Below are 25,655 nucleotides of genomic sequence, written 5' to 3'. Positions count from 1 at the left end.
CGCACCAAATATATAGACAGGTAAATTACTTATTTACTACAGAAAATCGTTTAATATTGCAATTTTATTTAATTTAAAAAAAGGCTATATTATGACTATTTCATACGTAGTCATATAGTCATTTATAGGCAACTACCACATGGTGAACAATGTTATAGGCGTTAAGCCACGCCAAGCGAGTAGCAATACCATTTAAATAAGCGTCATTTACAGACTGTTTTCAATTGGATCTAGTTAATCCAATTGGAACATTCAGTAGATGGCGTCAAAATTGATCATACAGCATGTATCCTTGTTATTATAATCTATCAGATGGCACAATCCGCATCGTTTGGGTGCCGGGACATAGCGGAGTAAGGTGGAATGAGAAAGCAGACGATTTGGCAATGAAGGCCAGAGAACTGCCGTCAATAAACTTGGTTAACCCGAAGCCTATCGCATCTAACAGATACCGGCACTAAGGTGGGGACACACTACCAGTCATGAACCAACTTAGGGGCGTGGCATGGAAAACCATTAAGGATTTTGTAAGTAGCACGGAATTCCTATCTTAGATTGTTTTTCTCGAGGTTTCCCTTTTTATATCCTCCACCATGAGATGGGGGGGGTATACTAATTTCGTCATTCTGTTTGCAAATACTCGAAATATTCGTCTGAGACCCCATAAAGTATATGTATTCCTGATCGTCGTGACATTTTATGTCGATCTAGCCATGTCCGTCCGTCCGTCTGTCCGTCCGTCCGTCCGTCTGTCGAAAGCACGCTAACTTCCGAAGGAGTAAAGTTAGCCGCTTGAAATTTTGCACAAATACATCTTATTGGTGTAGGTCGGTTGGTATTGTAAATGGGCCATATCGGTCCATATTTTGATATAGCTGCCATATAAACCGATCTTGGGTCTTGACTTCTTGAGCCTGTAGAGTGTGCAATTCTTATCCGATTGGAATGAAATTTTGCACGACGTGTTTTGTTATTATATCCAACAACTGTGCCAAGTATGGTTCAAATCGGTCAATAACCTGATATAGCTGCCATATAAACCGATCTTGGGTCTTGACTTCTTGAGCCTCTAGAGGGCGCAATTCTTATCCGAATGGAATTTCGCACGACGTGTTTTGTTATGATACCCAACAACTGTGCCAAGTATGGTTGAAATCGGTCCATAACCTGTTATAGCTGCCATATAAACAGATCTTAGGTCTTGACTTCTTGAGCCTCTAGAGTGCACAATTCTTATCCGATTTGAATGAATTTTTGCACGAAGTATTTCGTTATGATATCCAACAACTGTGCCAAGTATGGTTCAAATCGGTCCATAACCTGATATAGCTGCCATATAAACCGATCTTAGGTCTTGACTTCTTGAGCCTCTAGAGGGCACAATTCTTATCCGATTTGAATGAATTTTTGCACGAAGTATTTCGTTATGATATCCAATAACTGTGCCAAGTATGGTTGAAGTCGGTCCATAACCTGATATAGCTGTCATATAAACAGATCTGGGGATTTGACTTCTTGAGCTTCTAGAGGCGCAATTCCTATCCGATTTGGTTGAAATTTTGCATGACGTATTTTATTTTTACTTTCAACAACTGTGTCATATAAGGTTCAAATCGGTTCATAACCTGATATAGCTGCCATAAAAACCGATCTGGGATCTTGACTTCTTGACCCCTAGAGGTCGTAATTATTATCCGATATGCCTGAAATTTTGTACGACGGATCCTCTCATGACCACCAGCAAAGGTGTTTATTATGGTCTGAATCGGTCTATAGCCCGATACAGATCCCATATGAATCGTTCTCTCTATTTTACTTCGTGAGCCCCAATGGGCGCAATTCTTATACGAATTGGCTGACATTTTACACAGGTCTCCAACATATAATTTAATTGTGGTCCGAACCGGACCATATCTTGTTATCGTTTTAATAGCAGAGCAACTCTTTTCTAATATCCTTTTTTGCCTAAGAAGAGATGCCGGGAAAAGAACTCGACAAATGCGATCCATGGTGGAGGGTATATAAGATTCGGCCCGGCCGAACTTAGCACGCTTTACGAAATACTTCGTGCAAAAATTCATTCAAATCGGATAAGAATTGTGCCCTCTAGAGGCTCAAGAAGTCAAGACCCAAGATCGGTTCATATGGCAGCTATATCAGGTTATGGACCGATTTAAACCATACTTGGCACAGATGTTGGATATCGTAACAAAACACGTCGTGCAAAATTTCATTCAAATTGGATAAGAGTTGCGCCCTCTAGAGGCTCAAGAAGTCAAGACCCAAGATCGGTTTATATGGCAGCTATATCAGGTTATGGACCGATTTGAACCATACTTGGCACAGTTGTTGGATATAATAACAAAACACGTCGTGCAAAATTTCATTTCAATCGGATAAGAATTGCGCACGCTAGAGGCTCAAGAAGTCAAGACCCAAGATCCGTTTATATGACAGCTATATCAGGTTAGGGACCAATTTGAACTATACTTGGCACAGTTGTTGGATATTATAGCAGAACACGTCGTGCAAAATTTCATTCCAATCGGATAAGAATTGCGCACTCTAGAGGCTCAAGAAATCAAGACCCAAGATCGGTTTATATGGCAGCTATATCAGGTTATGGACCGATATGGCCCATTTACAATACGAACCGACCTACACCAATAAGATGTATTTGTGCAAAATTTCAAGCGGCTAGCTTTACTCCTTCGGGAGTTAGCGTGCTTTCGACGGACAGACGGACGGACAGACGGACGGACATGGCTAGATCGACATAAAATGTCACGACGATCACGAATATATATACTTTATGGGGTCTCAGACGAATATTTCGAGTAGTTACAAACAGAATGACGAAATTAGTGCACCCCCCATCTTATGGTGGAGGGTATAAAAACAAAAATTTGGTATCAAAATCTGGGGTGGGGTACCAAGGAGGGCCGCCCACCTCTAAAATCCCCCAAACGGATTTATAGACCTATCACTACAATATGGGTATTAAATCAAAGGTATTTGAGAGTAGAAAACGAATCTTATATCCAATTGCGGGACTAAGAGTTTCGTGGGTCACCCACCCCAAAAAACCCTACAAATAGAACATATTTACCAACCATATCAATACGAAGCTTACATGAAAGAACTTTGGGAGTAGAGCACAACTGTAATACACTTTTGGGATCAAGACTACGGGAGTTCACCACGCCCCCAAACAGGACTTTCACTGACCATTGCAATGTGGGGTTTAAATAAGAGGTATTTGAGTGTGGAAAAAAGCCACAGAAAAATTGGAACACATTTTCATCTGAAATTAGGTAGACATTTCTAAATTTAGAGTACTCCCCTCCAACATAACATTATCGGGCGCTGCAGGGCGGGCCGGGCTCAGCTAGTTTATTATAAAAACACATATTGTACGCAACACCACTACTACTGTGACTGTGATATCATTTGCTGTTTCTAGTAATCAAGATAGATATCACATTTTTCATCCAATTCCACAAACCACTTTTATAGCTCAAAGACAAATGCCATGAATTTTGGTAAAAATCGGTTCATGGTTAGATATAGCTCTCATGCATATATATCGGTCGATTTTCATTTATAATGATTTATGGCACAATTTTCAAGTGATTTGTACGAAATGTGGTATGACATGCTTTATTACCGAACTTAAACCCTCTGTTAAATTTAATCAAAATCGGTAGACATATTCCGTGTTTGATTTATTGTGGTTTTGCTTTATAATATAAACGTTTTTAAGATAAGAATTCTGATTGCATTAAAATGTTTTTCAATTTGGCCCGCTCCCCACCTTGTCGGTAGTTTTTTTTATACCCTCCACCATAAGATGGGGGGTATACTAATTTCGTCATTCTGTTTGTAACTACTCGAAATATTCATCTGAGACCCCATAAAGTATATATATTCTTGATCGTCGCGACATTTTATGTCGATCTAGCCATGTCCGTCCGTCTGTCTGTCGAAAGCACTCTAACTTCCGAAGGAGTAAAGCTAGCCGCTTATCCGCTTATCCGATTTGCCTGAAATTTTGTACGACGGATCCTCTCATGACCATTAACATACGTGTTTATTATGGTCTGAATCGGTCTATAGCCCGATACAGCTCCCATATAAATCGATCTCTCTATTTTACTTCTTGAGCCCCCAAAGGGCGCAATTCTTATTCGAATTGGCTGACATTTTACACAGGTCTCCAACATATAATTTAATTGTGGTCCGAACCGGACCATATCTTGATATGGTTTTAATAGCAGAGCAACTCTTTTCCTATATCCTTTTTAGCCTAAGAAGAGATGCCGGGAAAAGAACTGACTAATGCGCTCCATGGTGGAGGGTATATAAGAATCGGCCCGGCCGAACTTAGCACGTTTTTACTTGTTTTCTGATATTTTTGACCGGGAAATTTCATTTTCTTATGACAAAATAATGTAGCATTAGGCCAGAGTATTAGTTATGCGAATGTGTGTAATGCTTCAAAAGCTTCATTAAATATGACATCTTCTCAATTCGGCGCACTGACCACTGCTTTGCAAATAAAGTACGATAACGACTTTAGTAATTTAATAAAGGTTTCCTCAACGGTTTATTTTTAGAATCGGAAGGTTTGAAATACAGGGGAATACATTCAATAGTAAACATTAGTTAATACTTTTTGATGAATAATAAAGCTCGAGGTCAATGTTGTTTGCTATACCCTCCACCATAGGATGAGGAGTATACTAATTTCGTCATTCTGTGTGCAATTCCTCGAAACATTCATCTGAGACCCCACAAGGTATATATATTCTTGATCGTCATGACATTTTAAGTCGATTTAGCAATGTTCGTCCGATTGTCTGTCGAAAGCACGCTAACTTTCGAAGGAGTAAAGCTAGCCGCTTGAGATTTTGCAAGAATACTTCTTATTAGTGTAGATCGAACGGGATTGTAAATGGGACATATCGGTCCATGTTTTCATATAGGTGCCATATAAACCCATCTTTGGTCTTGACTTGGCGTTTCTGAAAATTGGTGTTAGGGGAAGGGTCCGTCACCAGTAGTGGAAAGCATATGATCAACTTTGAACACACTCTCCAGGCTTTGCTATACAAATATTTGGGTCTTGACTTCTTGAGCCTCTAGAGGTCGCAATTATTATCCGATTTGACTGAAATTTTGTACAACGTCTTACCTCATGACCTTCAATATACGTCAATTATGTCAATTATGGTCTGAATAGGTCTATGGGGTGAAAAATCTCCCATATAAACCGATCTCCCTATTTTATTGTACTTCTGATTTTTATACCCTCCACCATAGGATGGGGGTGTACTTATTTCGTCATTCTGTTTGTAACTACTCGAAATATTCGTCTGAGACCCCATAAAGTATATATATATTCGTGATCGTCGTGACATTTTATGTCGATCTAGCCATGTCCATCCGTCTGTCCGTCCGTCCGTCCGTCTGTCCGTCGAAAGCACGCTTACTTCCGAAGGAGTACAGCTAGCCGCTTTAAATTTTGCACAAATACATCTTATTGGTGTAGGTCGGTTGGTATTGTAAATGGGCCATATCGGTCCATGTTTTGATATAGCTGCCATATAAACCGATCTTGGGTCTTGACTTCTTGAGGCTGTAGAGTGCGCAATTCTTATCCGATTGGAATGAAATTTTGCCCGACGTGTTTTGTTATGATATCCAACAACTGTGCCAAGTATAGTTCAAATTGGTCCCTAACCTGATATAGCTGCCATATAAACCGATCTTAGGTCTTGACTTCTTGAGCCTCTAGAGGGTGCAATTCTTATCCGATTTAAACAAATTTTGGCACGACGTAATTTGTTATGATATCCAACAACTGTGCCAAGTATGGTTCAAATCGGTCCATAACCTGATATAGCTGTCATATAAACCGATCTTGGGTCTTGAGTTCTTGAGCCTCTAGAGTGCGCAATTCTTATACGATTGGAATGAGATTTTGCACGACGAGTTTTGTTATGATATCCAACAACTGTGCCAAGTATGGTTCAAATCGGTTCATAACTTGATATAGCTGTCATTTAAACCGATCTGGGATCTTGACTTCTTGAGCCTGTAGAGGTCGCAATTATTATCCAATTTGCCTGATTTGTACGACGGATTCTCTCATGACCATCAACATAAGTTAGCTCGCTTTTACTTGCTTATTTATTTATTTTAACAATATTTCGCCTTCGGTTGGCATCATCAGGTTAGACACTAAGCAATAAAGGATATAAATTAATTGCCACAAATCACTACATGTTTCACAAAAAAACAAAAGCTTACAGAGTTACAATAATCAAACGACTTACAAACACAACTTTTATATTGAGCTAAAAACTCATTGTACCCACCACCATTGGATAAGGGTATAGTTATCTAGTCATTGCGTTTGTAACACTTCGAAATTTTCGTCTAAAACCCCATAAAGTATATATATTCTTGATCGTCTGATTGAAATAGTCATGTCCGTCCGTCCGTCTGTCGAAATCAGATAGAGGTCAAACGCGTAAATCTAGCCGCTTGAAATTTTGCACGGATACTTAATATTGACGTAGGTCGTTGGGGATTGCAAATGGGCTATATCGGCTCAGATTTAAATATAGCTCCCATATAAACCGATCACCCGATTTCACCTCTTGAGCCCCTGGAAGCCACAATTTGGATCCGATTTGGGTGAAATTTTTGCATGTGGTGTTCTGTTACAACTTTCAACAACTGAGCCAAGTACGGCCCAAATCGGTCTATAATCTGATATAGCTCCCATATAAACCGATCTCCTGATTTGACTTCGTGAGCCCTTACAAGACGCACATTGTACTTATAGGGTAGGTGTAGGGTGTTATACCGTCGGCACCGCCTGACTTTTGCCCTTCGTTACTGGTTGTGTAATATATCAGTCCATTTGGATAAGAATTGCTCCTTGTTGGGGCTCAAGATGCAAAATCGGGAGATCGGTATATATGGGAGCTGTATCAAGCTATACATCGATTCAGACCACATTGGAATTGTTTTTGTTCGATCTACACTAATAAGATGTATTCTTGCAAAATCTTAAGCGGCTGGCTTTACTCCTTCGAAAGTTAGCGTGCTTTCGACAGACAGACTGGCGGACATGGCTAGATGGACTTAAAATGTCATGACGATCAAGAATATATAAACGTTATGGGGTCTTAGACACATATTTCGAGATTTTACAAACAGAATAATGAAATGAGTATACCCCCATCCTATGTTGGAGGGTATAAAAAGACTAAATGATGACTATTTAATAGGTGGTCATATAGTCATTTATAGACAAGTACCACAATATTACAGGCGTTAAGCCACTCCAAGCGAGTAGTAGCACTAACATTTAAGTTAGCGCCATCTGCTGGGTGTTTGCAAGGCTGTTTTCAAATGGATTCAACAGCCAGTAAATGGCGCTAATTTGGAGAAGCCAAACAACAACAAGGAAACATAGGCTATATAATTATTAGATATCGGACGGGGGTTGTCCCGCCCTTCTGATTATGGCAATATGGAGCTCAATTCAACGGTGTTTGGGAGTAAAGAACGAATTTGATATATATTTTCAAGGCAAAGTGCAATGACCGCCACAGACCCATAGCACCCTCCAAACGGTTCATATTTACCGACCATGGCAATATAGGATTCAAATTAATGGGATTTGGGAGTGGGGCACGAACTTGATATCCATATTTGATACGAAATATCTAAGGATCCATCCCTCCACTAAAAAGCACGTCTAATTACCTTAATTTTCAAAAATACCAGATCTAAGAGATTGGTAATGCAATTCGTTTGAAATTTTTTTGCACTCTCACACTCAAAACAAAGCATGGTTAATACTGTTGGGGTCGGGAGCCTCGGGGCCGTCCAAAACCCGTCAAATGAGTATACTAATCACTAATGAGTATACTAATTCGAAAATACCACCCTGTTATATAAAAGCTATTTGATGTGGAAATTGATTGATTTTCGGGAAATTGATACTCATTTGCGGGATAATGACCATGTGGTCCACCCCACCCTCAAACAGAACTTATTTATCGACCATGCCAATATGGAGCTCATATAAAATGTATTTGAAAGTAGAGCACGAAGCGTATATTTACTTTAAGGGCCAAGTGTCTGGGTGACCACCACTCCCCCGAAATACCCCCTAAACTCAAAAAAAGGCATTTGGGAATGGAGTTAGGATTTACCCTGGAACCGTGAAGGGGCAAACTTCTCACACATCAATGAAAGCTTTCCCATTGAAGTTTAAGCTCAATGATTTAAGCTCATTTAGGGGGAAGTGTCCCCCCCCCTAAAAAGATATTAGAGAGTTACAGAATGCCCAGCCCACCGGTTCGGCTGGAATAAAAATGAAATTGTTGCGCTTTTTTTGTTAGTTTGTTTGTCTGTTCCGTATAGACTCAAAAACGACAGAACCGATTTTCATGAAATTTTCACAGATGGTAGAATTTGGGCCCCGGTGAAAATATGGTACTATATTTTTTGAAATCCGAAGGTGGGCGGACCCTCCATCATACCTCAATTTTCAAAAACCCCTGATCTCGGAGATGCGTGCGGTATCCCATAAACACGAAATTGGTATAAAATTGTTGGGTCAAAAAGCATGGAGGACGTGTTTACCGATTGGGACAATATGGGTATCAAATGAAAGGTACTTAAGAGTAGAGAACGAACTTGGTATACAAATTTCACCCAAAGTGCTCGGGGTAGGCCCCCCAAAAAAAAACTCACCAACAGGACTCTTTCACCGTTTTGGGCAATATGGGTATCAAATGAAAGGTATTTAACAGTAGAGTACAAATCTGACATACAAATTTATTTCTTGGTGTCCGAGGGAGAAGAGAGAGTGAGAAAAGGCGTTGCGGAGCGGGCCCTTCCCAGCTAAAACAAACTAAAAAGAAGGGGTCCCAGGACCGACCCTTAAGGTAACACTGAAGTTAAACAAAAATACCAGATCTTTTTCATTTCAGCAAACTGCAATCAGTTAGTCATATGTTGGATACCCATCACTTCAGCTGTAAACCACCTTACGTCATAATCCGGTGAAAAATGCATAATTTATGCCCCATCTGAAGCATATACCTAAACTAAGCCGAACACAACTCACTGTTCCAAATTCGGCGAAATCGGACAATAAACGAGCCTTTTACGGACCCATAACCTTTAATCAAGAAATCGGTCTTTATGGCAGCTATATTCAAATCTGGACTGATCTGGGCCAATTTGAAGAAGAATGTCGAGGGGTCTAACACAACTCAATGTTAAAAATTTCGACAAAATACGACAATAAATGCGCCTTTTATGAACCCTTAACCTTAAATCGAAAGATCGGTCTATATGGCAGCCATATCCAAATCTGGAGCGATCTGGTCCAAATTGCATAAATATGTCTGGTGGCCTAACATAACTCACTGTCCCAAATTTTGGCAAAATTGGCCAATAAAGCTGCCTTTTATGTGCCCAAGGCTTTAAATCGAGAGATCAGTCTATATGACAGCTATACCCAAATCTGGATCGATTGGGATCAAATAGAAGAAGAATGTCGAGTGGCCTAATACAACTCACTGTCCCAAATTTCGGCGAAATCGGACAATATATGAGCCTTTTATGGACCCCTAACATTAAATCGAGAGATCGGTCTATATGGCAGCTATATTCAAATCTGGATCGACCTGGGCTAAATTGAAGAAGGATGTCGAAGGTCCTAACACAACTCACTGTCTCAAATTTCAGCGACTTCGGACAATAAATGCGCCTTTTATGGGCCTAAAATCGAGAGATCGGTATATATACCAGGATAATAAATGCGCCTTTTATTCGGGCCAATGAGAGAAAATTTTGATCAGACCAGGACCACCTCAAAATTATTTTTTTTAAGTTCGAATTTAAAATGAAATTTTTTTCAAAACAAATTTTAAAGAAATTTTTTCTACACAAATTTAAAGCAAATTTTTTCTAAACAAATTTTAAGGATATTTTTTCCAAAAACAAAATTTAAGCGTAATATTTTTAAAGACAAAACTTCATCACAGTTTTTCCTGCGATTTGCCCGTGTTTTTTCCCGTGCCCAAAAATTTCATATAATTTTCTAAAAATTACATTTAAATATTTTTTTTCTTATCACTATATCTCAGTGAGAGAAAATTTTGATCAGACCAGGACCACTTCAAAATTATTTTTCTTAAGTTCAAAATTTTAATAAATTATTTTTTCAAAACAAATTTTAATGAAATTTTTGCCAAACACAAAATTTCAGCGTCATATTTTTAAAGACAAAACTTCATCACAGTTTTTCCTAAAAATAAATTGCGGTGCCCAAAAATTTCATTTAAATTTTTTAAGCCCTCCATCATCAGATGGGGGTTATACTAATTTCGTCATTCTGTTTTTAACTACTCGAAATATTCGTCCGAGACCCCATAAAGTATATATATTCTTGATCGTCGTGACATTTTATGTCGATCTAGCCATGTCCGTCCGTCTGTCCGTCCATCTGTCCGTCTGTCTTTCGAAAGCACACTAACTTCCCAAGGAGTAAAGCTAGCCGCTTGAAATTTCGCACAAATACTTCTTATTAGCGTAGGTCGGTTGGTATTGTAAATGGGCTATATAGGTTCATGTTTTGATTTAGCTGCCATATAAACCGATCTTGGATCTTGACTTCTTGAGCCACTAAAGTGCGCAATTCTTACCCGATTGGAATGAAATTTTGCACGACATGTTTTGTTATGATATCCAAGAACTGTGCCAAATATGGTTCAAGTCGGTCGATAACCTGATATAGCTGCCATATAAACCGATCTTGGGTCTTGACTTCTTGAGCCTCTAGAGTGCGAGCCTCAGTTGTGCCAAGTATGGTTCAAATCGGTCCATGATCTGATTTAACTATCGTATAAACCGATCTTGGGTCTTGACTTCTTGAGCCTCTAGAGGGCGCAATTCTTATCCGATTTGAATGAATTTTGGCGCGTAGTATTTTGTTATGATATCCAACAACTGTGCTAAGTATGGTTCAAATCGGTTCATAACCTGATATAGCTGTCATATAAACAGATATGGAGACTTGACTTCTTGAGCTTCTAGAGGGCGCCATTCCTATCTGATTTGGCTGAAATTATTCATGACGTATTTTATTCTTACTTTCAACTACTGTGTCAAATAAGGTTGAAATCGGTTCATAACCTGATATAGCTGTCATATAAACCCATCTGGGATCTTGACTTCTGAGCCTTTTTGCAAATTGCAAAAATATGTTGGGTGACCTAACATAACTCACTGTCCAAATTTCGGTAAACTCGGAAAATAAAGCCACCTTTTAAGTGCCCAAAACTTTAAATCGAGAGATCAGTTTATATGGCAGCTATGTCCAAATCTGAATCGATCGGGACCAAATAGAAAATGAAAGTCGAGTGGCCCAATACAGCTTACTCGAATTTCGGTTAAATCGAACAATAAATGAGCGTTTTATGGACGCATTACCTTAAATGAAGAGATCGGTTTATATGGCAGCTATATTGAAATCTGTACACATCTGGGCCAAATTGGAGAAGGATGTCGAATGTTTTAACGCAACCCACTGTCCCAAATTTCAGCGACATCGGACAATAAATGCGCCTGAAATGGGCCCGAAACCTTAAATCGAAAGATCGGTATATATGACAGCTATATTCAAATCTGGACCGATTTCGGCCAAATTTAAGCAGGATATCGAAGGGCCTATCGCAACTCACTGTCTCAAATTTCGGCGAAATCGGACAATAAATGCGCCTGAAATGATCCCAAAACCTTAAATCAAAAGATCGGTCCATATGGCTGCTATAACCAAATCTGGAGCGATCTGGGCCAATTGCATAAATAAATATGTCGAGGGGCCTTACATAACCCACTGTTCCAAATTTCTTTAAAATCGGACACAAATCTGCCTTTTGTAAACCCAAATCCTTAAATCGAGATATTGGTCTATATGGCAGCTATATCCAAATCGGATCGATTGGAGTCAAAAAGAAGAAGGATGTCGGCGAAATCGGAGAATAAATGCGCCTTTTATGGGCCCAAGACCATAAATCCAGAGATCGGTCTATATGGCAGCTATATCCAAATCTTGACCAATCAGGACCAAATTTCAGCAAAATCGGATAATAATCGGATTTTGATAGCCTAAAACCTTAAATCGGGGGATCAGTATATAAGGGGCCTATATCAAGATATAGTCCGATATAGCCCATCTTCGAATGTAGACAAAAATTAAAAATTAAATTATATGTTGGAGACCTGTGAAAAATGTCAGCCAATACGAATAAGAATTGCGCCCTTTGAGGGCTCAGGAAGTAAAATAGAGAGATCGATTTATATGGAAGCTGTATCGGGCTATAAACCGATTCTGACCATAATAAACACGTAAGTTGATGGTCAAGAGAGGATCGGTCGTACAAAATTTCAGACAAATCGGACAATAATTGCGACCTCTAGAGGCTCAAGAAGTAAAGATCCCAGATCGGTTTATATGACAGCTGTATCAGGTTATGAACCGATTTAAACCTTATTTGACACAGTTGTTTAAGTCATAATAAAATACGTCATTCAAAATTTCAGCCAAAGCGGATAGGAATTGCGCCCTCTAGAAGCTGAAGAACTCAAGTCCCCAGATCTTTTTATATGACAGCTATATCAGGTTACGAACTGATTTGAACCATACTTGGCACAGTTGTTGGATATCATAACGAAATACTTTGTGCAAAAATTCATTCATATCGGATAAGAAATGCGCACTCTAGAGGCTCAAGAAGGTTTTTATGACAGCTATATCAGGTTATAGACCGATTTGAACCATATGACAGCTATATCAGGTTATGGACCGATTTGAACCATACTCGGCACAGTTGTTGGATATCATAACAAAACACTTGCGAAATTTCATTCCAATCGGATAAGAATTGTGCACTATAGAGGCTCAAGAAGTCAAGACCCAAGATAGGTTTATATGGCAGCTATATCTAAACATGGACCGATATAGCCCATTTACAATACCAACCGACCTACACTAATAAGAAGTATTTGTGCAAAATTTCAAGCGGCTAGCTTTACTCCTTCGAAAGTTAGCGTGCTTTCGACAGACAGACGGACGGACAAGGCTAGATCGACATAAAATGTCACGACGATCAAGAATATATATACTTTATGGGGTAGTTACAAACAGAATGGCGAAATTAGTATACCCCCCATCCTAAGGTGGAGGGTATAAAAAGAATCTCTGCAAAGGTTCAGCTCAATATCTCCATTTTTAAGGACTGTAGCGTGATTTTAACAGACAGACAGTCGAACATGGCTAGTTCGTCTTAGATTTTTATGACGATCAAGAATATATACACTTTATAGGGTCCGAAAAGGATATTTCGATTAGTTGCAAACGAAATGACAAAATGAATATACCGCCATCCTTCGGTGGTGGATATAAAAATATGTCTACAAACCGCAAACGTAAAATTTAACTCATTTTGAAGTTTCTCAACAATAGTACCGCGACATTTAGAATTAAAGACTTGTGTTTTGGCCTACACGGCATTCTGCGAATCAAAAATCTTTTGCCTATTACCATAAAGAATTTGGTCCTTTAAAATGTGCACAAAAATCTTCGACAAACCGGAAGTATAGAAAGGGTCTCAGATCATCAGGGCCTCAAACAACAGAGAATTTAGCTATGGGCACTACTCGTATTAAAATTGCGATTAATTAAAATTAAAAAATCTACAATATAATCCGAAACATTTGCGAATATTCGTTAAGAAATTTTGCGGACATTCCATCGATTTGATCTTGTTAAACGCCAATAGATCATCAGCGCAATTAATACGATAAAAGGAAAACCCATCACCAAAGGGCGTGAGAATTTTTTTATCGAATCAATTTATAAGTAGGATTTTATATAATCTTTTATAAAAGCTCATCCAAATATGATACAGGGATATGAGGTCGTAAAAAAGTTGCCACAATGAGTTACAAACGGACTGACGAAATTTTTATACTCCCATCCTATGGTGAAGGATATAAAAAGTGCACGTAAAACAAGCAAAAGCGTGATAAGTTCGGCCGGACTGAATCTTGTGTACTCTCCACCATGGATCGCATTTGTTTATTTATTTATTTATTTATTTATTATTATAGTCAATGGAATTCATATCCTTACAGACTAAGATTAAATTCAAAAAATATAAATATATTTACAAAAACTATGTTAGGGGAAAAGCGCAATATAAACTTGACCTAAATACTTCTTTAGATGTGCTAAAATCAATACTTGGCTTCGATTCTTTTTGAAAATTTAAATTAATTCGATTTAAATTTAAAAATGAGCGTGTTAGTGGTCCATTGCGGGCATAATTGCAACGATGAAATTTAATACTAAATAAATCAGTAAATCGTAAACTCCTTACTGGAACAGAAAACGGAACTAAAGCCAACAAATCGGGAGAATCGACACGATTATTAATCAAATCAAAAATAAATAAAGCAGACTGAAATTTTCTACGGCAATCCAAACTCTGTAGTCCCAGTAACAAACATCGCGACCGATATGGTGGATGCTCCAAAGGAAACAAAGGCCTAAGGGCAAATTTAGAAAAAAGTTTTTGAATTCGTTCAATACGACCGATATGCGAAATACAATAAGGATCCCAAATGATGGCGGCATACTCCAACTTTGATCTAACAAAAGTTGTATATAATATCTTGAAAGTGTTAGGATCAGAAAAATCAAAGCAATTTCTCTTAATAAAAGCAAGGACCTTATAAGCATCAGGTATTATATAGTCAATATGTGGAACAAAGGACAAGGAGAAATCAAAAATCACACCCAGGTCGCGAACTGAAGTTGATTTTTTAAGTACACAATTACCAATTTTAAATGAAGTTTGGATTGGATGACGCAATCTGTAAAAAGAGACGTGAGCACATTTCGATAAATTTATAAGAAGCTTGTTGCTAATACACCAACTCAGCAGATTGTCCAAGTCATTCTGTAAATCGAAGACATCAGACATAGACTCAATTTTATGAAATATTTTTAAATCATCAGCATAGAGCAGAAATCTAGATGTTGAAAAGCATGAGGAAATGCCATTTATGAATAAAATAAAAAGAAGTGGCCCCAAGATACTACCCTGAGGCACACCGGAAGTTTGAATATAAGGTGAAGATACAAAACTCTCCACCTTTACTGTACACACTCTGTTGTGAAGATATGAAGCGATCCAAGAAAGAAAATTGGAATGAAACCCTAATTCTTGTAATTTATCGAGCAATATAGAATGTGATACTTTATCGAAAGCTTTTGATAAATCTGTGTAAATGGCTTCAACTTGACAGCCACGTTCAAAGGCAGATAGGCAATATTCTGTAAAGAGAACCAAATTAGTTGAAGTTGATCTTCCTGAAAAAAATCCATGCTGATGGGGAGAAATAAATGATTTGCAAATAAAAAACAATTTTTTGTGAATAACATGCTCAAACACTTTTGAAACACACGACAATTTAGCAATTGGCCTGTAACAAGTTACATCGTCTTTTCTGCCACCTTTAAAAACTGGGGTAATTGATGCTACTTTCCATCTATTAATAAATATACCCTCCTTAATAGAGAGATTGAAAATGAAAGTTAAAATTGGAGCTACACAAATAGAACACTTTTTTAGAAAATAAGCACAAAGGCCATCGGCGTCGTGTTTAAAACTATTCTTAATATTAAAAATAGCGTCCAACACATCTTCATCCGAAACAGAAATATTTGCCAAATTAATAGCAGATACAGAATCAAGGACTGCCGCGCTACTTGTTACGGGAGAATCAAAATTAGATTTGAAAAAAGAAGCAAACATATTAACCACGTCCACACCAGATTTTGATGTACAGCCATTATATGTGAGAGTAGATGGGATATCAGATGTTTTCCTTTTAGAGTTAACATAAGACCAAAAGCTTTTAGGATTGGCTTTAATTTCATTCTCTTTATCCAGAATGTATTGCTTATAGAGGAATTTATTTAAAAAATTAAATTCACGTTGATAATGCTTGCATTGGACCAAATCTTCTGGATCACCATGCGCCAAAAAGCGCTTATGAAATTTATTTCGTAAATTTTTAAGTTTCTTAAGACCTGTCGTATACCAAGGCAGTTTATGTGGCTTATTTTTCTTAAACGGAACATTAGATTTAAGTATATCAGAGACTTTTTCTATAAAAAAATCATAACAAACTGATGATGTTTTATCATTAAATATTTTTATCCAATCAATGGAGCCAAGAATTGAATTCAACATATTAAAATCACAAACGTTATAATTTAGAGCCAGATTTTGAGACGGTGATGATTTTAGAAAGTTAAAATAACCTACTTCAACAACAATAGGCATATGATGTAGATTAGATGGGGAAATTGGAGCCAAACATTCATAAACATTAAATTTAAAATCATTTGGAACAAAAATAAGATCAAGAAATCGGTGAAGTTGATTAGAAAAATGATTAATTTGAACAAGATTTAAACTTAATAAAGTATCAATACAATTGACCTCGTAATCCTTGTTTACATTAGTGGGCGTTAAAAAATGATTGTCGTCAAATTTTGACCAACAAATGTTAGGTAAATTAAAATCACCCATAACACAAATATTAGCTTTCGACCCCATGCTTACTTCAATAGCAAAAATATTATCAATATGCTTCGAATAAATAGATGCACTACTACCTGGAGGTATGTAAGACAAACATAATACAACGCTAAGATTTAAACCATTTATGCATACAGCAATTTGGTCTAATAATCCGCTGTCATCATCCAAACCACATAAGTTTGACTTGTATTGAGATTTAACGGCCAAGAGCACACCACCTCCTCTAGAATATCCAGTCCTTGAAACATTTCTATCTTTACGGTAAACAGCAAATAAATTTAGATCGAAGAACTCAGCATCACAAAAGTCATCGTTCAACCAGGTTTCAACAAGAGCAATAACATCATAGTTCAATTGATTGGAGAAATCAAAAACATCCTTGGATTTCGTACGCATACCAGACAGATTATGGTAGTAAATTTTTAAACCATGCACCTCATTAATCAATGGGGAAGCGATTCCACTGCCATTTTTTGAAAATTTATAAATGGACGAATTCTAATATCAGTAGGCCATAACTTTGGGTTGATGACGTCATCGTAATGATTAGATGTAACACCAAGCTTAAAGTTGACGCGTTTTAAACTATTGATGTCAACATCTTTTTTCACAAGCACATAGCACTCCATATTAGACTTTGCAATGTTAGCATTCTTTTGAATAAAGTCAGTGATATGCTCGCTCGTAACTGATGGCTTAAAAGATGAAATATGCACCCATTTCTTAGAAATAACAACATCCAATTCATTTGTTGTATTATTTTCACCATAAATGACCTTATCCTTTCTTTTTCTACGCCTCTGGACACGCACCCAATTAGAATTAGGTAGGACGTTGGCTTCAAACACAGCATCATCATTATCAACAGCATTAGCATCTACTGTGTTAAGCGATGATACAGATGACGCGTATGGCACAACATGTTGGCTGTTGTTTACGTTCAACGAATGTTCGACAGCAGCAGCGACAGGGGCATTTGTACTTTGAACCTTACCAACAACATCACGGCTCCTCACTGCTGCAGTATTAAGATTGGAGTTATGTTGATGCCGTTGTTTTTTTTCAGTTTGCTTGTTGTTCTCTATTATTTGCTTCAATTCGTGCACTTCTGCTCTCAGTGAAGAGTCGATTAAGAGCTTGAGTTCTCTTACTTCAGTTTTTAAAGATGAAATGCCAGCAATTAGATTAGAAGTGAGACGCAAACAATCATTGCAGTTGAAAACTAAGTTCGCGTTTTTAATAAAAAGTTCGGCAATATTTGCATCAATGTCCGCACAGAAAAAATGATATTTAGCTCTACAAACGTGGCAGGCTATCGATTTGGCACTTAAAGCCTTAAAGCACTTGGCGCAAAGTGTATTAGGAGGGAGATCCATTAAAACACGACTGAACTATTTAACTGTCAGTGAACCGATTTGTCAAGCTCTTTGCCCTAAATCTCCTTATAAGCAAACAAAGAATAATGAATAAGAATTGCAGTTCTATTGGAGCTATACTAAGTCATGAACCGATTGGGACCAAACATGGTTTGGATGTTGGATACCAACGTGGAAGTCACTGTGAAAATTTTCAGCCAAATCGGACAATACTTGCGCCCTCTAAAGGCTCAAGAAGTATAATCGGGAGATCGGTTTTATGGGAGCTATATCAGGTTGTGAACTGATTACGACCATACTTGGCAAAGTTGTTGGAAGTGTTAACAAAACACTTAATGGAAAATTTCAATTAAATCGAGTAAGAATTGCCCGCTCCAGAAGATTAAGAACCAGGATCGGTTTATATGGCAGCTTTATCAAAACACTAACTGATATAGCTCAATTACAATCCCAACCGACCTACACTGATAAGAAGCATTCGTGCAAAATTTCATGCGCCTAGCTTTATTCCTTTGAAAGTTATTGCTACTTTGTTATACCCACAACCATAGGATGGGGGTATACTAATCTTGTCACTCCGTTTGTAACACCTCGACATATTGATCTAAAACCCCATAAAGTATATATACTCTTGAGATTCTGAGTCGATCTAGCCATGTCCGTCTGTTCGTCTATCGAAATCATTATAGCGGTCGATCGCGTAAAGTCGAAATTTTGCACAGATACTAACATTTGATGTAGGTCGTTGTAGATTGCAAATAGGCTATATCGGTTCAGATTTGGATATAGTTCCCATATAAACCGATCTCCCGATTTGATGTCTTGAACGCCTGGAAGCCTCTATTTTTATCCGATTTGGCTTAAATTTTGCATATAGTGTTCTTCTATGATCTCCAACAACTGCGCCTATAATGGACCAAATCGGTCAATAACCTGATATAGCTCCCATATAGACCGATCCTAGAAATTCGAATATTTGTTGCTCTAAAAGCAAATATTAAGAATATTTAGAATAAAATTATGCCATTCAAATAAATTTAGAATAAAATTATGCCCTTCAACTAAATGTAGTTTGTATACATTTTTAGCAGAGTCCGTGATGGTGGGTTCCCAAGATTCTGCCCTTAGTTCGGCCTTAGCGCGTTTTTACTTGTTGTGTTGTGTTGGCGGAGGGGATGGAATAATTCAGTAGACATAAACGAACTTTTCTGCAAGTAAGTAAACTTCTTTTATGGAATACATTGGTAGAATCCCAAGAATTTGTGACGAAATCAAATAATAGATATTTATTTATGGCACAAAATATTATCAAATGATCGATGTGCTGTTGAAATTCTTTGTCCCTCCAGCCTGCCGCCATTTGGTGCCACGTTTTAGTTTTGGTTTTTGTTTTGGTTTTTTTTACCCATCATAGGATGGGAGTATACTAACTTCGCTTTCTGTCTCTCGAAATATTGACCTAAGACCCCATAATGTACACGCAAAAAAATAAAATGTTTGAGAGTTTTTTTCTGGCAAACAAAATACTTTTATCACGAAGTTTTTGTTTTATTATAACCGAGCAACGTAGTATTATTGAACGTAAATAACGTTTAGCAGCTTCTCCTACGGTAAAATGACCCAAGAACTTTTTTATTGCAAAAGTGCTTGTAGTCGCAAACGATTGAACGTGTACCGGACCAATAAATGTTCTCTTGTGTCTCTCGTGCTAGACAGAAAGAGTTAGTATTTAGGCGAATAGACCATTGGTCGGCAAAAATGCTCACATTATCGCATATATTGGGTTGCCCAAAAAGTAATTGCGGAATTTTCATATAGTCGGCGTTGAAAAATTTTTTCACAGCTTGTGACTCTGTAATTGCATTCTTTCTTCTGTCAGTTATTAGCTGTTACTTTTAGCTTGCTTTAGAAAAAAGTATATTTGATTAAAGTTCATTCTGTTTTATTAAAAATGCATTTACTTTCTTTTAAAAAATCCGCAATTACTTTTTGGGCAACCCAATAACTTTGTACGTATACAAGAAATCCCAAGCAGGCCCATGGATTTGCAAATATTGCAATTGTGTGCTCGTCACTGGTATAGACACATTCTCACACACAACATTTTTACCTTGTTGGTTTTGATTAAGTAAAGAGCAGTCAGTATAATGAGCAGCTCGGTCGAGTGCAGATGGTAAGCTCGGAAAGTGCCAATTTTAAAATTTCGGCTTAAACCCAAAAATATAGATATGTCCCATGACAATACTCATAACAGCAACATGCAAATGGCTGCTAGGTACAAAAAGACTTTCTAAGGCACAAACATTGTTTGGTAACATTTACGCAATAAAGAAATATCCATCCCAAAGTAGGTATTTAAATGTGCGAAAACAACATCTCTTTGTAGATTAGGTCGAAAAGAGGGTGCAGATATAAATCCATCCCATGCCACTATGGACATATATATAGTGAGGAATTCCGTGCTACTTACAAAATCCTTAATTGTTTTCAATACCACTCCCCTAAGTTGGTTCATGTCTGATATTGTGTCTCCACCTAAGTACCGGTATCTGTTGTACCCGAAAGCCGGGCAATGACAAAGGAAATACTCCAACTTCTCATCATCTTCCCCGAAAGCCCTACACATGCTATCCACGTTGAAAGTTTTAAAAAATAATCGCACGAAAATGTTCCCGATTTAAATTTAGCGAGATGAATCTTTTGAGTTACTGTAAACAACACAAATAGCGCTTGTATGTCAAAACGTTCTCAGTACGTATAACTTCAAAGTCTACGATAGAGCTGTCAGATGGCAGATTGCAACACAAGGGTTGTCCAATTCCGAAATATAGAAGGCAGCCCTCGTATGACCTTCAACAAACGTACAAAATATAGTCTGAATCGGTCCATAGCCTGATATTTAGCTCCCATAGAAAGGCTGGGGTTCCCGATTTAAATGAGGTCTTTGGCGGAAATTTCATACGACTTTTTCTATGATCTTCCACATACATGCTAAGCAAGGACCACTTTCGCTTCTGCTGTCTGACTGAGCTTTACACAATGACAAAAACCGAAAATAAATATCTCGGTTTAATAAACGATTTTGCAATTTGCATTTTTGAAAATCTGAATAATTAAATTAAAGAGGTTATTAACTCAATGAACCAATTCATTGGAAAGTCGTTTATTCTTTCAAAAACACGTTTAACTGACCTAATTAAAATAAATAATTCATAAAACTTTAGCCGATTAATTGCGTACAAAATGAAAAATATTGCATTAAAATATGTAGCATTTTTATTAAAAACATAAAACTAATTTGTATTACAAGCGAAGAAGGTCTTTATGGTACAACTATATGGATTTCACTGATTAACAACATCTTTTTCAACGTTTTTGCGCGGGCATCATTGGCGTAGCTAGAGAGGGTGCTAAGCACCCCCAGCGAATTTGTAACACTCCCCAGCATTTTTGTTAGTATTCACTAAAATATTTATTAGTTTTATTAGACTTTTTATTGGTAACTTTTTGAATAAATAATTAAGTTCGAGGTCAATGTTGTTTGTTTTTTATTATTTATTTATTTTAACAATATTTCGCCTTCCTTCGTATGCCATCGTCAGGTTAGGCGCAAAGTAATAAAGGATATAAATTAATTGAACACAAATTCACACATATTTCACATAAACAAAAGCTTACAGAGTTAAACTAATCAACGTCTTACAAACACAGCATTTTTCTCTTAATTATTTTTATATTAGCTGACCCGGGCCCGCTCCGCTGCGCCTTCTTTTAATTTATATGGAACAAAAGTTGCTTTGGAATATTTATTTTCGAAGATCTTTTAGTGAAATACCATGCTTACTTGACTAAGAATTTAACAATATAAGTGCCTTTATCTGAATCCCATATCTTTATTGGTCTACTAATTTAAGTTTGTACTCCATTCTTAAAATACTTCATTTCAGCCCAATATTCTCATGATATCTGATTTAGTGGTGTTTTCGGAGGAGAGGTGGTCCCCCAGATACTTGGCCCTGAAAAAATATCAACATCGTGATCTTCCCTCAAATACCATTTATTTAAATCCCATATTGCCATTGGCTTAAGAGGAGTTAACAGGATGAGGCGTCCCCAAACACATGGCCCCACAATAGGTTATCAAATTCGTTTTCTAATCTCAAATACCTTTCATTTGAGCCAAATATTGGCATGGTCGAAAAATTTTTTCCCTTTGGGGGTGTTTTTGGAAAGGGGTGATGCCCTAAATAATACATGGTCCTACATTTGGGTATCAAAATCGTATTCTACTCCCAAATACCTTTATTTGAGCCCCATATTGCAATGGTCAGTAAAAAATTGCTGTTTGTGGGGTATTTCGGGAAAGGAGTAGACCCCCAGAAAATTGGTCCCGAAAATGGGTATCAATTCTTGCTTTACCCCCCAATGCCTTTCATTTAAGCTCCACATTGACATGGTCGGTAAATATGGTCGATTAAGGGGTGTTTTGGGGATTGGGGTGGTCCCCCAAACTTTAAGCGCGGAAAATATATCAGCAATGTGCTCTATTCTCATATATCTATATATTGGGTTGCCCAAAAAGTAATTGCGGATTTTTTAAAAGAAAGTAAATGCATTTTTAATAAAACTTAGAATGAACTTTAATCAAATATACTTTTTTACACTTTTTTTCTAAAGCAAGCTAAAAGTAGCAGCCCTAAAAACTATGAATATTTAGCTCCACTCTCTTTAGGACCCAAATTGTCTTGGTGAGCAAATACGTCCTATTTAGGGGTTGTTATGTTGGTGGGACGTCCGCTAGACAGTTGGCCCCTAATGTTGATATCAGATACGTGGTCTACCCCCACATGCCTTTAATTTGAGCCCCATATTTCCATAATTGGCAAAAATGGCCGGCTTGGGGGGTGTTTTTGGGGGGATGGGCGGCCACTCAGTGAGTTGACCTTGAAAATATATATCGAATTCGTGTTCGACTTTAAAAACCCTCTTATTTGAGCCTCATATTGCTATAGTCAGAAAATACTTACTATTTGGGTGGTGTTGTGGGGGTGGGGTGGCCCCATAGACACTTTTCCCGAATATTGATATCAAATTCGTGCTTGATTCCCGAAGACCTTTCATTTGCGCCTCATATGGCTATGGTCGTAAATTTGTCCCCTTTGGGGGAAGCTTTTGGTGAAAGGCCCATATTTGGATATCACATTCGTATTCTACATTCAAATACCTTTTATTTATGCCCTATATTGCCATGGTCGGTAAATAAGTCCTGTTTGGGGGGTGTTTTGGGGAAAGGGTGGACCCCCAGAAACGTGGTCCCACATTTGGATATCAGATTGGTATCCTACTCGCAAAAACCTTGCATTTTAGCCCCATATTGCCATGGTTGGTAAATAAGTCCGATTTAGGGTGTTTTGGGGCTTGGGGTGGTCCCCCTAGCACTTGGTCCGACAATTGGTTATCAGATACGTTTTCTTATCCTAAATACCTTTTGTTTGAGTCCCATATTGCCATGGTCGGTAAATAAGTCCTGTTTGGGGAAAGGGTGGACCCCCAGAAACGTGGTCCCACATTTGGATATCAGATTCGTATTCTACTCGCAAAAACCTTGCATTTGAGTCCCATATTGCCATGGTCGGTAAATAAGTCCGATTTAGGGTGTTTTGGGGCTTGGGGTGGTCCCCCTAGCACTTGGTCCGACAATTGGTTATCAGATACGTTTTCTTATCCTAAATACCTTTCGTTTGAGTCCCATATTGTTGTGATTGGTCTAAATATATGTTTGGTAGATTTTAGGGTGGGGCGGCCCCTCTAGGTACCCCATCCGAATTTGGATTCCAAATTTTTATTTTTAGGGTACTATATGAGAGCACACAAAATTTCGCTTAAATTGCACCACCCATCTCCGAGATCCGGCGTTTCTGAAAATTAAGATAAGGGGGAGGGTCCGCCCCCCTGCAGATATCAAAAAATGTAGTACCCTATTTTCACCACGGGGTCATTATGCACCATTTGAGAAAATTTCAAGAAAATCGGTTCAGCCGTTTCTGAGTCTATAAGGAACACACAAACATACAAACAAACCTACAAACAAGCACAAATTGATTTTTATATATAAGATATAACAAGTAAAAGCGTGCTAAGTTCGGCCGGGCCGAATCGTATATACCCTCCACCATGGATCGCATTTGTCGAGTTCTTTTCCCGGCATCTCTTCTTAGACAAAAAAGGATATAAGAAAAGATTTGGTCTGCTGTTAGAGTGATATCAAGATATGGTCCGGTTTGGACCACAATTAAATTATATGTTGGAGACCTGTGAAAAATGTCAGCCAATTCGAATAAGAATCGCGCCCTTTGGGGGCTCAAGAAGTAAAATAGAGAGATCGATTTATATGGGTATTTTGGGTAAAGTCTAAACCTTTTCCTTATCGATGGCAGGATCAACTGAATGGAGACGCCACCACGAACAGAGAGAGGGCAGAGTGGTTAAAATTGATCATGCAGCATTTATCTGTGTTATGGCAAGCCATCGGTCCATAAAATAAAGAAAAGTAAAGTACAGGAATTTCGTTGCGGTTGTTTGCTGTATTATTTTTTAAATTTCCCACCCTATGACGGGCCTTAACAATAGGTGTTTCAGGTAGTTTAAGTGGCTATCTTTGTCATAGATCAACATTTATTTATTAGAGTGCGAATATCCAATTTTGTGTTTAACTGTAAGATAGGAAAGCTCAACGAATGTATACAGAATCCGAGCTATTGGAGAGTAGGTTACGTTGCAGAGGTGACATTTTTCTACGTCTTGAAAACGAAAGCTCAATGGAGCGGGTTTGATTGAAAATTTAGCTCCTTTTTATAGTCGAGCCCAAGTGGCGTGCCGATAAGCACACATTTTTTTTCGTTTTGTCACTCGATTCGCTCGCCAAGTCATTGAAAACAGTTGATTTCATAAAGGGAAAATAGCTGTTTTCAATGACTTAACGAACGAATCGAGTGACAGCAAGTAAAAGTGTGAAAAGTTCGACCGAACCGAATCTTATATACCCTCTACCATTGATCTCATTTCCCTTTTTTTTGCCCGATATCTTTTAAAGGCAAACAAAGGATAATAGATAAAAATTTCAAAGATATTGAAGCTATTGCAGATTATCAACCAATTCGGACCATGCTTGGTTTAGCTGTTGGAGACCATAGTAGAAGTCATTGTTCAAAATGTCAGCCAAAATTGGATAAGAATTGAGTTCTAAAGTGGCTTTAGAATTAAAATCGGGAGATCGGTTCATATGAGAGATATATCAGGTTATGGACCCATTCAGATCATATTTGGCACGTATGTATAGCCAAATCGCGTAAAAATTGCTCCGAGTCAAATTAGGAGATTGGTTTATATGGGAGCTATATAAAGTATTAAACCGGTTTGAACCATACTTAGAACAGATGTTGAAGTCATAACAAAACATCTTATACAAACTTTGAGACAAATCGGATACGAATTGAGAAGTTTAGGGGCTCAAGAGGTCAAAATCCAAAATCGGTTTATATGGCAGCTACATCATCACATAGAACAA

At 37.8% G+C, this 25,655-nt stretch overlaps 1 protein-coding gene across 1 annotated transcript in view; it reads right to left on the bottom strand.

Annotated features, from left to right (window-relative positions):
• Positions 1-14,192: 14,192 nt before the first annotated feature.
• The window catches only part of LOC131995993 (uncharacterized), a 65,444-nt gene continuing 53,981 nt past the window's right edge, over positions 14,193-25,655 (bottom strand). Inside the window, exons 2-5 of the mRNA XM_059365386.1 lie at positions 17,232-17,934; positions 15,600-17,175; positions 14,939-15,488; positions 14,193-14,233 (exon numbers count right to left, since the gene is read on the bottom strand). Coding sequence (XP_059221369.1) covers positions 14,193-14,233; positions 14,939-15,488; positions 15,600-17,175; positions 17,232-17,934 — 2,870 coding nt within the window. The remainder of the gene's footprint in view (positions 14,234-14,938; positions 15,489-15,599; positions 17,176-17,231; positions 17,935-25,655) is intronic.

This window comes from Stomoxys calcitrans, chromosome 1, assembly GCF_963082655.1.
Source record: "Stomoxys calcitrans chromosome 1, idStoCalc2.1, whole genome shotgun sequence".
Taxonomy (NCBI): Eukaryota; Metazoa; Arthropoda; class Insecta; order Diptera; family Muscidae; genus Stomoxys; species Stomoxys calcitrans.
This window is presented reverse-complemented; position numbering and strand designations above follow the sequence as displayed.